At 45.8% G+C, this 13,880-nt stretch overlaps 1 protein-coding gene across 5 annotated transcripts in view; it reads left to right on the forward strand.

Moving 5' to 3' along the window:
- Positions 1 to 13,880, forward strand: part of LOC143843956 (rap1 GTPase-GDP dissociation stimulator 1-like) — a 64,088-nt gene that overhangs the window by 24,105 nt on the left and 26,103 nt on the right. For 4 of the 5 annotated variants that reach the window (XM_077350820.1, XM_077350821.1, XM_077350817.1 and 1 more), the window contains exons 5-7: positions 2,166 to 2,294; positions 3,576 to 3,701; positions 7,775 to 7,918. In XM_077350820.1, coding sequence (XP_077206935.1) covers positions 2,166 to 2,294; positions 3,576 to 3,701; positions 7,775 to 7,918 — 399 coding nt within the window. The remainder of the gene's footprint in view (positions 1 to 2,165; positions 2,295 to 3,575; positions 3,702 to 7,774; positions 7,919 to 13,880) is intronic. The other variant, XM_077350822.1, reaches the window with a different exon arrangement.

Here is a 13,880-nt window from a genome sequence, read left to right on the forward strand (position 1 = left end):
AATGGTATATTTCATTGTGGAAGCTAATTGAAGGCGATAGGGAAAGAGGAAGACCCCGACATGAAACGAAAGTGACTTGATAATGTAAACTGCAGCCCTCCCTTAGCAAGACCCCTGAGCAAGGCAATTTACTCTAGGGCATTTTGGTGGTCATTTATTTATAGGGTTGCTGTCAATTGGAAGCTACTTGATAGCATCTTAACACACATGTTAATTAATCCTGAATCTGCATCCCTGCTAGGCATTCTCCTTGCCTTTCAAACTAAACTAAACAGTGTGGTGTAGAGATGCAGCATGGTGTGGTGGTTAAAAAGTGGCAGACTCAAACCTGGAGATCTGGGGTTAAATAAATGAACATGTTATTTTGCTAGCCCAACTTTCCAATACAGCTCAGGATGGATAAGCGACACGTTTGTTTGTTTGTTGTTTCAACTTATTGCCCACCACTGTCATAACTAGCTCATGGCAGGTTACAGTTTGTCCATGTTAAAAGCCCCATTAAAACCATTCCGGACATTCATCCATATACAGAACAGTTTCCTAAAATATTTTAAAAAACCATGGCGGTCTACAACCCACTAACCTCCCCCAAAATCTAGTACAGGTGTGGGAGGAGGGAGAGTAGATCACATAGCAGGTACCTACACTCTTAACACGGGGGGGGGGGGGGCATCAGACTTCATAAAACAATAATTATGTTAACTTCCCACAACCAATGTGCCAGACAAGGGGGTTTTAACATCAAGGAGCCTTCTTTCCATCTCCCAGCAGTAAGGCTAGCACTTCTTGGTGGGTATTCCAGGCCCTGACCATAAGCCTGGCTGAACAACTCTGTCTTGCAAGCCCTGCAGAACTGATTAGGACCCTGCAGAACAAGTCCTTTGGGAGAACGTTCCACCAGGCTGGGGCCAGGGCCAAGAAAACTCTGGCCCTGGTTTGATTCTCCACTCCTCTACATGCAGCTGGCTGGGTGAGCTTGGGCTAGTCACCATTCTCTCTAGGGCTGTGTTCACAAGGCAGTTCTCTTAGAGCTCTCTCAGCCTCATCTCCTTCACAGGGTGTCTGTTGTGGGGCGAGGAAGGGAAAACTGTTGATAAGCCACTTTGGGCCTCTTTTGGGTAGTGAAAACCGGGATATATATATATATATAAGAAACAGCTCTGTTTCTTCTTCATATCACCATGTTTGCCCATGCTAGGGCTTCTAACATCCCAAACGAATGTCCCTTGCTTCCCTCACCATATGAAAGAGGACTGCCTATCTTGTCGTCCGAAGGATCTGAGACTTGCTTAACACAGACCAGCATTTCCTTGTTCTTCTGCTGCTGCATGACATGATGAGAAAGACTGACCCATAACCATTCAGCCATATGAAGAGTTTCACAGAGGTGTCATGGGGGAACATCGAGGCTCATGGCCAAGCATGTTGTCAAGGGCACATTAGGGCAAACATCTGCATGACCATCACAGGTCAATGCACCTATCAGAGAAGGTATGTCATCATCTGGACATCCTCCCCCACGCAGGGCAATCATTCTCCATGCAAGTTGCAATGGGCCCATGGAGATTCTGTGAAGTTCCACCACAGGTGGTTTTGAAGGCCAGAGATGAGCAGAGGTGGGTCTGCCATCGCCTCCCTCTGCTTAGCAATCCCAGTCATCCTAGGTGGTCTCCCATCCAACTACCAACCCTACCTAGCTCCCTGAAGGGAAAGGGCTAGGCTGATCTATTAGGGCTGCTATACCACTTATTCTCTTTAGCATCATCACAGTGTAATCCTGATGGGATTGACTCCAGGTTAAGCCTGCTGGGCAGAGTAAAGTTAGAATCACAGAATCATAGAGTTGGAAGGGAACTCCTGGGTCATCTAGTCCACCCCCTGCACTATGCAGGACACTCCCAACCCTATCGCTTATCCACTGTAACCTGCCACCCCTTTGAGCCTTCACAGAATCAGCCTCTCCATCAGACGGCTATCCAGCCTCTGTTTAAAAATCTCCAAAGAAGGAGAACCCACCACCTCCCGAGGAAGCCTGTTCCACTGGGAAACCGTTCTAACTGTCAGTTGCGTAGGATGGCATGTTAAACTGGTTCATACTCACCCAGACTGCTCTAGTGTCTGACGGGTTATTCCTGGATCCTCATTTCTGCACTGACCTTTTCTAGATGATCTTCAAGAACAGCTGGTGGCGGCAGGAGTGATCGATTCCCTGGTCAGAATATTGTCAAACTATCCAGATGATGAAGCCCTTGTCCGTGTCAACCTGCTGGCCTTATCCAACCTTGCAGATTTAGGTAAATATGAGACTGCCTTGCACAGCGATCTTCTGGCAGTGTTATTGTGCTTCTTTTAACTCCAGGGCCCCCAACCTTTTTCAGCCTGCTGGCACCCCAGGAATTCTGGTATGGAGGAATAGTGGGTGCAATGTCAAAATGGCTATCACAGGAGGTGGAGCCACCAAAAATAATATCAAGGGGCAAGGTTATGTATAACTCTAATGGTAACTCTTCAAACTTTCATGTAGGAAGCTTTGTTTAACATAATTCCTTTAATCTGCACAACCCATCAGAAGCCCTGTTGGCAAAAACCACACCTGAACCATTCACAGACTCTAAGCTCCTTACAATACCTTAAGGCAGGGTATTTCTCCCCTCAGACTGAACCACCTACTACATGGACTAGCAGCCAATAAGGATATATTCAGATGACTGGATCAGGCAGTCAAGTATTGTATTCATTATGATAGCATGGTAATTAGGGTTGCTGGCAATGGAGGGGGGCAGTCCTTCCAGCAGCAGGGAGGCCCATCTGACATACAGCAACATGTCCACATCACTGTCCATGTGACCCAGAAGTTACATGTCCTGGACATCTGGGTGACATTCTGTTATTTGGGCAAAAAGTCTATAGCAAGTTTGGTTTCTACCAGAGCATCGCCCCAATGTCCTGAATGTGATGAAGTCACATCCGGGTCACGTGGATCCTCCTCCCGCTAGGGCACTTGCTCTGGCTTATCTTCACACTAGCCCTTTTGAAGTATCATGTGGGAGGTTTTGTAGTATTCGCCGTTCAGAGTGTCCTTTGTCCTTGTGCTAGACAAATTTATCTCATAAACTACGGGAATGTTCCTTTAGACTGTTTTTAGGCATTGATGGATTTTACCTCTTTTATCATGTTTATCACCCACTGTACGGGAAGCTACGGGAAGCCCTAACAGAACCTGACATACGTTTCACACAAAGAACAGGGTGCAAAAGGCAGTGCAGCAAAATGAAACTGAAGATGGAGGAGGTGTCAAAATTAAATCTCATGTCAAAATTCCCCATTGATCGTCAGCCTCTTTTGGAACCTATGCAGATTCCTCCCCACTTCTCCCTGCCACCACCCCAGAATGCCAGTGGTGGGATTACTATTCCCCTTCTCCTGGTGTGGGTGTTTCTTACCAAGCTGAGGCAGAACACAGAGCACTTTTCAGGAGACAACTGAGGCAGCCATTTCTCAGCTCAAACCAGAGGGGTTTGGTTTTGTTTCTTGCTAAACATGTTGTAAATCGTACAGATTCCCTTTGTGTGCAGACACAGCTAAAGAAGCTCTGAGCAAGACCAAAGTCGCTGAACAACTGGTCCATCAGCTGCGGCAGGTGAACCATCATGAGAAGGTCGAGATCATTCTGGAAGTTCTCCAGACCCTAGCAGAAAATGGTAAGAGCCTCACTCACTGGATGGGCTGGCCAGATGCAACTTCCACCTTTGCTGGTTGAAGAAAAAAAGAGGATACATTTTAAAAACTATTCCCTACATAAACACTTTAAGCACACTTTTTTAGAGCTCCATCACCTGAGGAAGGAGAACTACTGTTGCATCTTTGGAACATCACTGTTCATAGCATTAATCCAACCAGATCAAACCCAGATTGACAGTTATGACCAGGATGGCCCAGACTGGCCTGATCTGGTCAGATCCTAGAACTATGCAGTGTTGGCCCCGATCAGTACTTGGATGGGAGATCACCAAGGAAGTCCATGGTAGCTGCACAGTGATTGGCAATGGGAAATCTCCTCTGAATGTGCACCCTAACCTGGATGGCCCTAGCTAGCCTGATCTTGTCAGGTCCTGGAATCTAAACATCCTGATCAGTAATTGGATGGAAAGTATCAAAAGAATATCAAGGTTGTGACATGGAGACAGATAATGGCAAACAACTCTGTTTAGTTTCTGACCTTGAAAATGCAGTGGGTTCACCTTAAAATTTTTGTGCCTTAACAGTACTTTCTACTAACAGCAGCCTGTTCGCAAACCTATTTCCACAGCAGTTTTACTATGAGCCAGCCAACTAACTTCAGACTGGAAACTTCTAGACCAGGTCTAAGCAATGTGTAGACTAGACTGAGAACTGATACAAAACAACAACCACTGAGAGACTATGACCGTTTACGCACTGGAGGTTTCATGCCGGGCTTCAGGCTGGAGTTTTAGTCGTGTCAGGTTGCCCCACCTCTTCCTGCACCCACACGGGGGAGCATTTGGCCCGGTGCACCTCATCTACCCCAGATTTGTGCTCCTGCACGGGAGCTGGGGCAGTGAGGTTCCCAGTGCATAAACATTCTAGGACTCGAAGAAATGGGAAAAACAGAATAGTGATACATTCACTCGAATTGCATGGGTTAAAATGTTTATTATCCCACAATTATCATATTTATTTTATGTATTACCATGGCATCTTTCTGATAAGATCTTAAGGAAATGGCAAATACAAATAGACCAATTTATTTTTAGATCCAGGAAACCAAGAACAGCAAAATTATTGAGATACCATTCAGTAAAAGAAGGAGGTTGGGGAATCCCAAATATTTCTATATATTATGATGCGTATCAATTAAGACATGTTATTCCTTTCCTATCTCTCACAAGGGAAATTACCAGCTCAAACTTGGATAATTATATTTTGGAGAAAATAGGAGTTTTCCAAGTTTTATTCAGCAAGATCACTGGTAAAAATTTAAACATAAACTCTTTGTTTACTCTTCACAACCCAATTCCTGTATGGAAAAAATGGAAAAAGAACCTATACCCTGCAATCTCTCCATTAACACCTATTTTTTGCCACCACAAATTTTTAGCATTTAAAAGTTATGGATTAGACATTACAGGAGACCTTGGTAAAGTCTTTTTTTCTTAAAAATATTCATACACATTTATCAGAGTTTAGCGAGATATTAAGACATGAAAAACATTTTCCAGAGGGATGTAACTGGATGTTGAAACTTCAAATTTCATCCTTTCTGCAAAGGAAAGAAATTCAAATCCAATTGGATAGACCATTTTGAAAAATTAATCAACAACACAGATAAAATAGAAGGGAAACTAATATTGAAATTATATAAAATATTATTAGATCAGGAACAATCCGCATCACAAACAATTAAAAAGTAGGAATTAGACCTAAATATCACTATTAATGGGATGGAGTGGAATAAGATATTTAGGCAAGTTCCATTTCCAGACAGACTGTCTCTGTTTACCAAACTTCAAGAACATGGAGGGCTTGTAGAGGAGCATCCTAGGAAGATCCTCTGTAACTTCAATGTCTCTAGCCTGCACAGGATCCATTCTGTACACTCCTGAACTTGTTACAGGTTCAGAACTTTATAGAACAAATCTTGCATAGGCTACAGACACCAAACACAGAGGGGATCTTTGGCTGAGTCTCCCATACCTGTCCTCCAAGTTTGGTGAGGATTGCATTTACAGGGCCTGCATTATGGCCATCCTAAGAAGGTGCCCCCAGGAAAGTGCTACTGGCTTAAATGGGAGAAACAGAGAGCAATAGTCTGTCCTTATTTGTATCCTGCCTGCAGGGCCACCAGGATGGCTAATGTTGAGGGGATGTCAAACAAAACAAAAACAAAACTTCACCCACTGGCAGAAAACAGCAACAGGAGGAAACAGATGAATTTCCCTGGGGAGAACGTTGTGAGGAGCTTCGGTTACCCAGGAAAGCTAACTCTTGACTTGAAACAAAAGGTTTCATTTATTAAGTAACAAAGCACACTCAGCCAGGCACTGTCAAAACTGAGACAAGTCACATGAGATACAACATATATCTTGGGACCCTGCATCCCAACTCATCCCCGTCTGAATCCAGGATGACTTCAAACAGTCTCAACAACCAGATAGAGAGATCCCAAGGTTGCATTCTGGAGGGGAATGAAGATGGATGGAGAAGAAGTGAGAGATGCAAAGAAAGGAGGGGGGGAAATGCAGGAGGGACCATCAGGGTCATAACTGAACATCAGGGCAATAAAATATGGTCAACAGGTCAAATCAACTACAGACCCTATATAAAGGTAAAAGGTAAAGGTATCCCCTGTGCAAGCACCGAGTCATGCCTGACCCTTGGGGTGACGCCCTCCAGCGTTTTCATGGCAGACTCAATACAGGATGGTTTGCCAGTGCCTTCCCCAGTCATTACCGTTTTACCCCCCAGCAAGCTGGGTACTCATTTTGCCGACCTCGGAAGGATGGAACCTTGAGCCAGCTGCTGGGATCGAACTCCCAACCTCATGGGCAGAGCTTTCAGACAGCTGCCTTACCACTCTGCGCCACAAGAGGCTCTACAGACCCTATATAGCTGCAACCTAAATAAACAATCTAAAATCATGGCAGAAACTACAGGATTCTGACAAATGATCCAGAGCTCTGGTTACATGACTGAGAAGACCCTCTCCCAGGTTGCTTCCTGCCTAATCTCAGAGGACAAGGGCACTCAGATGACCACAGTGAGGGCCAGGTTCATAAATAAGAATTTTCCTGAAGTCCATGGTAGGGGAAAGGGGTCTCAGCTCTTTTCTCTACACCTGACTAAGGGGTCTCCCTAGGATTGATGGTCTCTATTTGGTTGCTGGATATCTCCTTGGATTACAACCAGGTAATTGAGCCCATTTCCCCTGGAGAAAATGGCTGCTTTGGAAGGTGGATTCTATCCCATTGAACTCCACTGGAGTTCCTGTCTTCCCCAGGCTCCTTCTCCATATCTCCAGGAGTTTCCCAGCCTGGAACTGGTAACCCAACCCCCCCCCCCCCCATCTCCTACCAGTAACCAGACATTCCCTCTGTGTCCTTCTGTTATGCCAGGGACAAAGCAGTCAAACGGAGCCAACGTGGCTGAACCAAGCTGAAGTGCACACCCCTACTAACAACATGGTAGAACTAGAATCCATTGTTTCTTATTGATATCTTTCCCCTCTTCAAATTCCACACTCCCCACATTCCACTCCAGAAATCTGCAGAAATTTTTCAACCCAGAGCCTGCAGTCCTAGAGCTTACCCTTAGATCAGTGGTCCCCAATTATTTTATCACTGGGGACCGGTCAACACTTGACAATTTTACTGAGGCCTGGGGGGGGTAGTTTTTTGCCGAGGGACGTCACCACTGCCGCCTGAGCCCCTCCTCCACTTGCTTTCCTGCCGGTGTCCCTGACTTCCCGCCTCCCGCTGGGGGGAGCTACCAGCAGCATCTGTGCAGTGCCATGCCGAGGGGGAGCCCCACCCATGGCAGTCGCTGGAGAGGGGGTTGGGGACCACTGCCTTAGATCAACCAAGCCTGCCCTCATCTGGTAGCATTTGGTAAGAATTTTCCATGTGAAGAGCTCCTCCAATGAGGTCTTAATGGAATGGTGTAGCATGTAGGTCATAAGAAAAAGCAATTTCCCTGCTTAGGTGGTTATTGGCCCATCCAGGAGCTTTCAACATGTCTATCTTATGACCCCCCACAGATGCCCTCAAATTGCAGTTAGCAGAAGCTGGCATCCAGGATGCAGTGACTGAGCTCCTCTTGAGGCTCCAGGACAGCTCCAAGCCAGAAGACATGTGCAGCTTGAAAGCTGCATCTGATCTCATTGTGTCCTTGCTACTCGGAGGTAAGAATATAGAGAGCCAGTGGGAAATATGGATACTCCCAGCAGAACAAGGCGACATTAAAAAAAAATAACCACTATTGCTCTCCCTGCATTTGTCTTGAGGATGAAGGGTCACCTCAGACACTTAATGGTACTAAAGCATTTTGGAGCACAGGCCCCAGGAGGAAGACTGAGGCTGGTTGCTGCCTATCACAGAAGATAAACATGGTGTACCAATCTCAGAGTAAGATGTGACAATAAATATTGGCCTTTTTCAACTTTTTGATGACAGAGGGGCCCCTGAAATAATGTGTCAGCCTTCGACAGGGCTCGGAGGTGACATCAGCTGCCACGCCTCTCTGCCACGCCCCTGAAATGACATGTCACCAGAAGTGACATCATTGCTCGTATTAACAGGCAAGAGTGAGGACTGAGGGGAGGAAGACTAAGATTGTTATAAGTGTGCAGAAACCACAAGAGAAGTCACTCATGTATCAGAGGGGTAGCGATGGAAGTGACTGGTTCCCTAGCTTGTGATCAGGTCCATTAAATCAGGAGGTGAAAGGCCGTGGACCCCCGCCGAAGCTCCCATGGACCCCTGGTTGGCAATCCCTGAGAGATATAATTTGCACGTATTTAAGCCCCAAGCTTTTTTCATCCTGCCTTTCTTCTAGCAGCTCAGGGCAGCATCCCTAGTTTTCCCCTCCTTCCTTTTGCCTCATGACACCCCTGTGAGGTGGGTTAGGCTGAGAGAGACTAATGGCCCAAGGCCATTCCGAAACGTGTGCAGGGGATCTGGGATACCTGGATATGGGGTAATGGACTAACGTTGCTTTAGTCTGGAACAGCCTGTGGCCAAGGCTTACTTCTTACCTTCTCAACCCAAACATTTAAATAGTATTTTACAAACAAGCCTGGACACTCATTTTTCTTGGCTCATAAGGAAACTCTGCTCTACTAAAAAGCTGAAGAGAGTCCAATGAATTATGAAAACAGGGCATTCGGAACAATACTGTTAAGCGTAAAATGGAAACAAATCTTATTTTCCTTTCTGGTTGAAATGGCTCACAAGAAGGTTCAAAATACTCCTAAATGTTAGCAAGCAGTAGGTAATGTTTAGGGCTGCCAAGTCCCCCCCTCCCTAGGAAGAGAGATTCCCTGCCCCCTTGGTCCTGTTGAGCCATCAGGAAATGAGGAAGGTCAGTTCTAGGCATCATGTTTACTTCTATGATAGGAACTTCCCATTTTACCACAGAGATTCTGGGAATTCCTAGAGCTACTCTTTGTCACTTCAGAGAAGCACTAGGAATCTCCAGGAAATCTATGTACAAACTTCCTGTAAATAGACAAAGCTTAGTTTTCTTTTTTTTCCCCAAAAAAATGCTGCTCCCACCCATCACACCCCTACCCACCCCCACCCACCCACACACACACAACCCTCCCGTGCAAGGCATCATCTGGCAAGTCTAATAAAATTGCATCCATAGGTTAAGCATTGCTCAGCTAAGAATTTCACTCTTGCTTGCGTTTCTTACTCTTTTGCCTGATAAGGAGTTTATTTGCTTCCAAATATAAACATGTGAGAATTTCAGTGAATTTCTTAATAGTTATAAAAATTGCAGCCATTGAGATAAACAGGAAGCACTTAATATTTATGTCAGTGGGAAGAACTTTCATTCCCTAACATATGTGAGTGGCAATAAAATCTGTAAGGGTCTTGTTTTGTTGTTCATTTGTTTTGCTGTTACTATGATGATAGCATAAACTCTGTGCTAGTCTTCATATTTCCTGTAGCACAAGGAGGAAAGAGAAATCTCACCTAGGTGATGTCCTTTCTAAAACCATGTGACACACTACCTCATCAATACCCCCCCCCCCCCAGAAAGTTTCCATGCCAGGAGCTGGCTCCAGACAAGAAGTACATCCTGCAGTCAGGAAGCAGAAGTTCTTCCTGGCTGCAGCTGGCACTGGCATATAAACTGGCATATAAACATACTACCCAATGAAAGCAAATGTTAATATTGAAAATATAGCACATTATGACTGCGTGAAAATGCTTTTTATTTTAATGCAATGAAGAAATCATCTAGTCAGCCTTTCTCAACCTTTTTACCGCTAAGAAACCACTGAAACATTCTTCAGGCTTTGAGAAACCCCAGACGTGGTGCGATCGTGCAGAATATGGTTGGGAAGCAGAGCTGGGGACACACACCCCCAGGGCCCATCCTCATCTGACCCCCTCCAAGCTTGGCCATTGGGGGGGGGGAGGAATGTTGACATGAACATTTATGGTCATATAATTCGATCAATGTTTAACAATTTTTAAAACTATATTAAAAATTAATTAACTCCTTCAGGAAATCCTTCCAGGGCGATCATGAAACCCTGGATGAGAAAGCCTGACCTACATTGACCCTAGGGATGCCTAGGAAGGGATTACAGGGCCACTCCAAATTACAGAGATCACTTCCCCTGGAGAAAATGGGTGCTTTGGAAGGTGGACTCTGTGGCACTGTACCCCTCTCCTCTCCCGACTGTGAAAATTTTTTTCCTGATATTTAGCCTATATCATTGTACTTGAAGTTTAAACCCATTACTGCGTGTCCTCTCCTCTGCAGCCAGCAGAAACAGCATCCTGCCCTCCTCCAAGTGACAACCTTTCAAATACTTAAAGAGGGCTATCATGTCCCCTCTCAACCTCCTTTTCTCCAGGCTGAACATTCCCAAGTCCCTCAACCTATCTTCATAGGGCTTGGTCCCTTGGCCCCAGATCATCTTCGTCGCTCTCCTCTGTACCCTTTCAATTTTATCTACGTCCTTCTTGAAGTGAGGCCTCCAGAACTGCACACAGGAATCGAGGTGTGGTCTGACCAGTGCCGTATACAATTCAAACTTTTTTGTCAGCATGTACCCGTGTAAATGCCACTGCAGCATACAACTCTCTCCGTACCCAGAGGGCACCATTCCCATTGCAAAAGGCTGTGATTGACTTGTTTGCCTTCAACTATTGGTTGCAAGTTTTCACCCTGATAAATTTGTCAGCCTAGATATCTAACTAGTTTCAAAGCTCATTCCTAAGAACGGACTTTGAAGGGCCACGCCGCTACCGCCACTGCTCAGCGAGCCAAGAGGAAGCCATCCCCGCCCCCGCCCCCTGCCAATGCTGCAGCTTCCCCTGGGCCCTCCAAGCAGGCCCACCTATGCAAGGCGGCGAGCCTCCTTGGTGGGCCCAGGGGAAGCCATCCCCGGCCCCCTTCCCCGGCAGCAAGCCCTTTGGCCGGACTGACTGCCTACTCACAGTGGTCGGTGCAGCTTCTGGCCAGAGCTCTGGCTTGTACTGGTGAGGGTCCAATCGGAAGGAATGAAACGCCTTATGATTGGCCCCTCTCCTGGACCGGTCCCGCCCACTCTCTGCCCACTAAGGGCTTAGCATTTTATGTGAACAGTGAATGCTATTTACAGATAGTCCTGGTTAAATCTGATTTTCCATAAGCATGGGTGCCAGTTCGTGCAGGGACAGAAAAACTCCATTTCCCCAAGATGAAGGCAAGTAAATCCATGAACCAGGCAAGTAAATCTAACATTTTGCACTTTCTGTGCTCGTGTAGAACTGAGACATCCGCACAACCATAAACAAGAACCAGAGGGAACATGAGAACATGATGCAAAGTATAATGGAGGGGGGGGGCGGGTTCTGTCTAACTCCTCTCCAGGGTTGTCAGTAGATAGCACAGTATATGTCAGTGCATTAAATACTGACTTCATAAGGGTCTAATAGAGTTTAGTATGGAGTGTTTAATGATTTTTAAAAGCTTGATAACAACAAATGTCACTTCACTTATATAGGAAAACAGACTTTGGTAAGCCACTACCCTGAAAGGTTATAGTTCAGCTGCACGTCTGGTCACATGGCCAGCCTCCAGGTAGGGCCTTGTGATTTCCCAAAATTACAATTGATCTCCATTCCCCTGGAAAGAATTGCTGCGTTAAAGGGTGGACTCTATGACCTTGGACCTTGGACCTTGCTAAGGTCCCTCTCCAAACCCTGCCCTCCTCAAACTCCACCCCCAAATCTCCAGGTATTTCTGATCCCAGAGCTGGTAACCCTGTTTCTAAGCAGCCTAATAATTCTGTTATTATTATGAGCCTCTTGTGGTGCAGAGTGGTAAGGCAGCCATCTGAAAGCTTTGCCCATGAGGCTGGGAGTTCAGTCCCAGCAGCCGGCTCAAGGTTGACTCAGCCTTCCATCCTTCCGAGGTCGGTAAAATGAGTACTCACCTTGCTGGGGGGTAAACGGTAATGACTGGGGAAGGGAATGGCAAACCACCCCGTATTGAGTCTGTCAAGAAAACGCTAGAGGGCATCACCCCAAGGGTCAGACATGACTCGGTGCTTGCACAGGGGATACCTTTACCTTTAATAATTCTGTAAAGCTAGGAAGCATGCAGATTCACAACGCCAACCATAAAGCAGCAAAAGGATATAAAAGAACCCAATGGCCTATCCAGTCCAAGTTACAAAGTGGCCAAAGCTCAGGAGCCATCAGGAGGTCTACTAGTGGGGCCAGAACTCCAGACGTCCTCCCACTGTGGGGCCCCCAAGCACCGAGAATACACTGGTGGGAACACATCCAGGCAAGAGGGGTTGAGCTGCCTGCCAGGGAGGTAGGATCATCATATAATCATTGTGATAGGGTTGCTAGCTTCCAGGTATATACAGAGCAAGAACAAAAAGACATATCCTTATGGCATTAAACAATAATACAGAATGTTTTCAAACACCTTTCTTGTATATCTGGAAAACGGTTCTGGCTGACCTTCTTGGAATGAAATAAACTAAAAGAAAACTCAAGAAAAGATGTTGTCTGAAAACATTCTGTATTCTTGTTCCATACAGGTAGGTCTTTTTATTCCTGCTCTGAGTTATCAGATTCTAGGTGTCACCAAAATGTGGGCACACAGTAGGTAAGTTAAACAAAAAAGATGAGTCCATGCGAGACAAAAAAATATAAATAAGACATTCTGCCGGTGTGATGAAATAGCTTCTGCTTCAATGCAAACAAAATACGTTGTCATCTAAGGCAGGGGTAGTCAACCTGTGGTCCTCCAGATGTTCATGGACTACAATTCCCACGAGCCCCTGCCAGCGTTTTCTGGCAGGGGCTCATTGGAATTGTAGTCCATGAACATCTGAAGGACCACAGGTTGACTACCCCTGATCTAAGGAATTAAGCAAGTCTTAGTTCTCAAACAATTTCTAGTAATATATTGTTTTTGTTGAACTTTGTCTGGAGAACTAAAAAAATTTCTACCCCATCCATCAAGCTGCAGGGAGACATATGCACCAACACTCTCTAAAGCAGAAGCTATTAAATTGCGCTGGTAAAATTCCTTATTTATATTTTTTGCTTCACACGGACACATCTTTTTGTTTAGCTTTCAGGTTGTGGCTGCTTCCAGGGTGGACTCTGTGGTATGGGACCCTCTGAGGTCTCACCTCTACCTAAGCTGCACTCTCCTCAAGTTCCACCCCTCAGCTTGGTGTAGTGGTTAGGAGTGCAGACTTTGAATCTGGCGAGCTAGGTTCGATTCTGCACTCCCACACATGCAGCCAGCTGGGTGACCTTGGGCTCCATACAGCACTGATAAAACTTTTCTGACCAAGCAGTGATATCAGGGCTCTCTCAGCCTCACCCACCTCACAGGGTGTCTGTTGTGGGGAAAGGAAAGTGAAGGCGAATGTAAGCCACTTTGAGACACCTTCTGGTAGAGAAAAGTGGCATCTAAGAAACAACTCTTGTTCTTCAGTAATATCAGAGCTCTCTCATCCTCACCTACCTCACAGGGCATCTGTTGTGGGGAGAGGAAGAGGAAGGCGATTGTAAGCTGCTTTGAGACTCCTTCGGGTAGAGAAAAGTAGCATATAAGAACAAGCCCTTCTTCTTCAGTAATATCAGAGGTCTCTCAGCCTCCCCTAACTCAAA

Source organism: Paroedura picta, chromosome 8 (assembly GCF_049243985.1).
Source record: "Paroedura picta isolate Pp20150507F chromosome 8, Ppicta_v3.0, whole genome shotgun sequence".
Taxonomy (NCBI): domain Eukaryota; kingdom Metazoa; phylum Chordata; class Lepidosauria; order Squamata; family Gekkonidae; genus Paroedura; species Paroedura picta.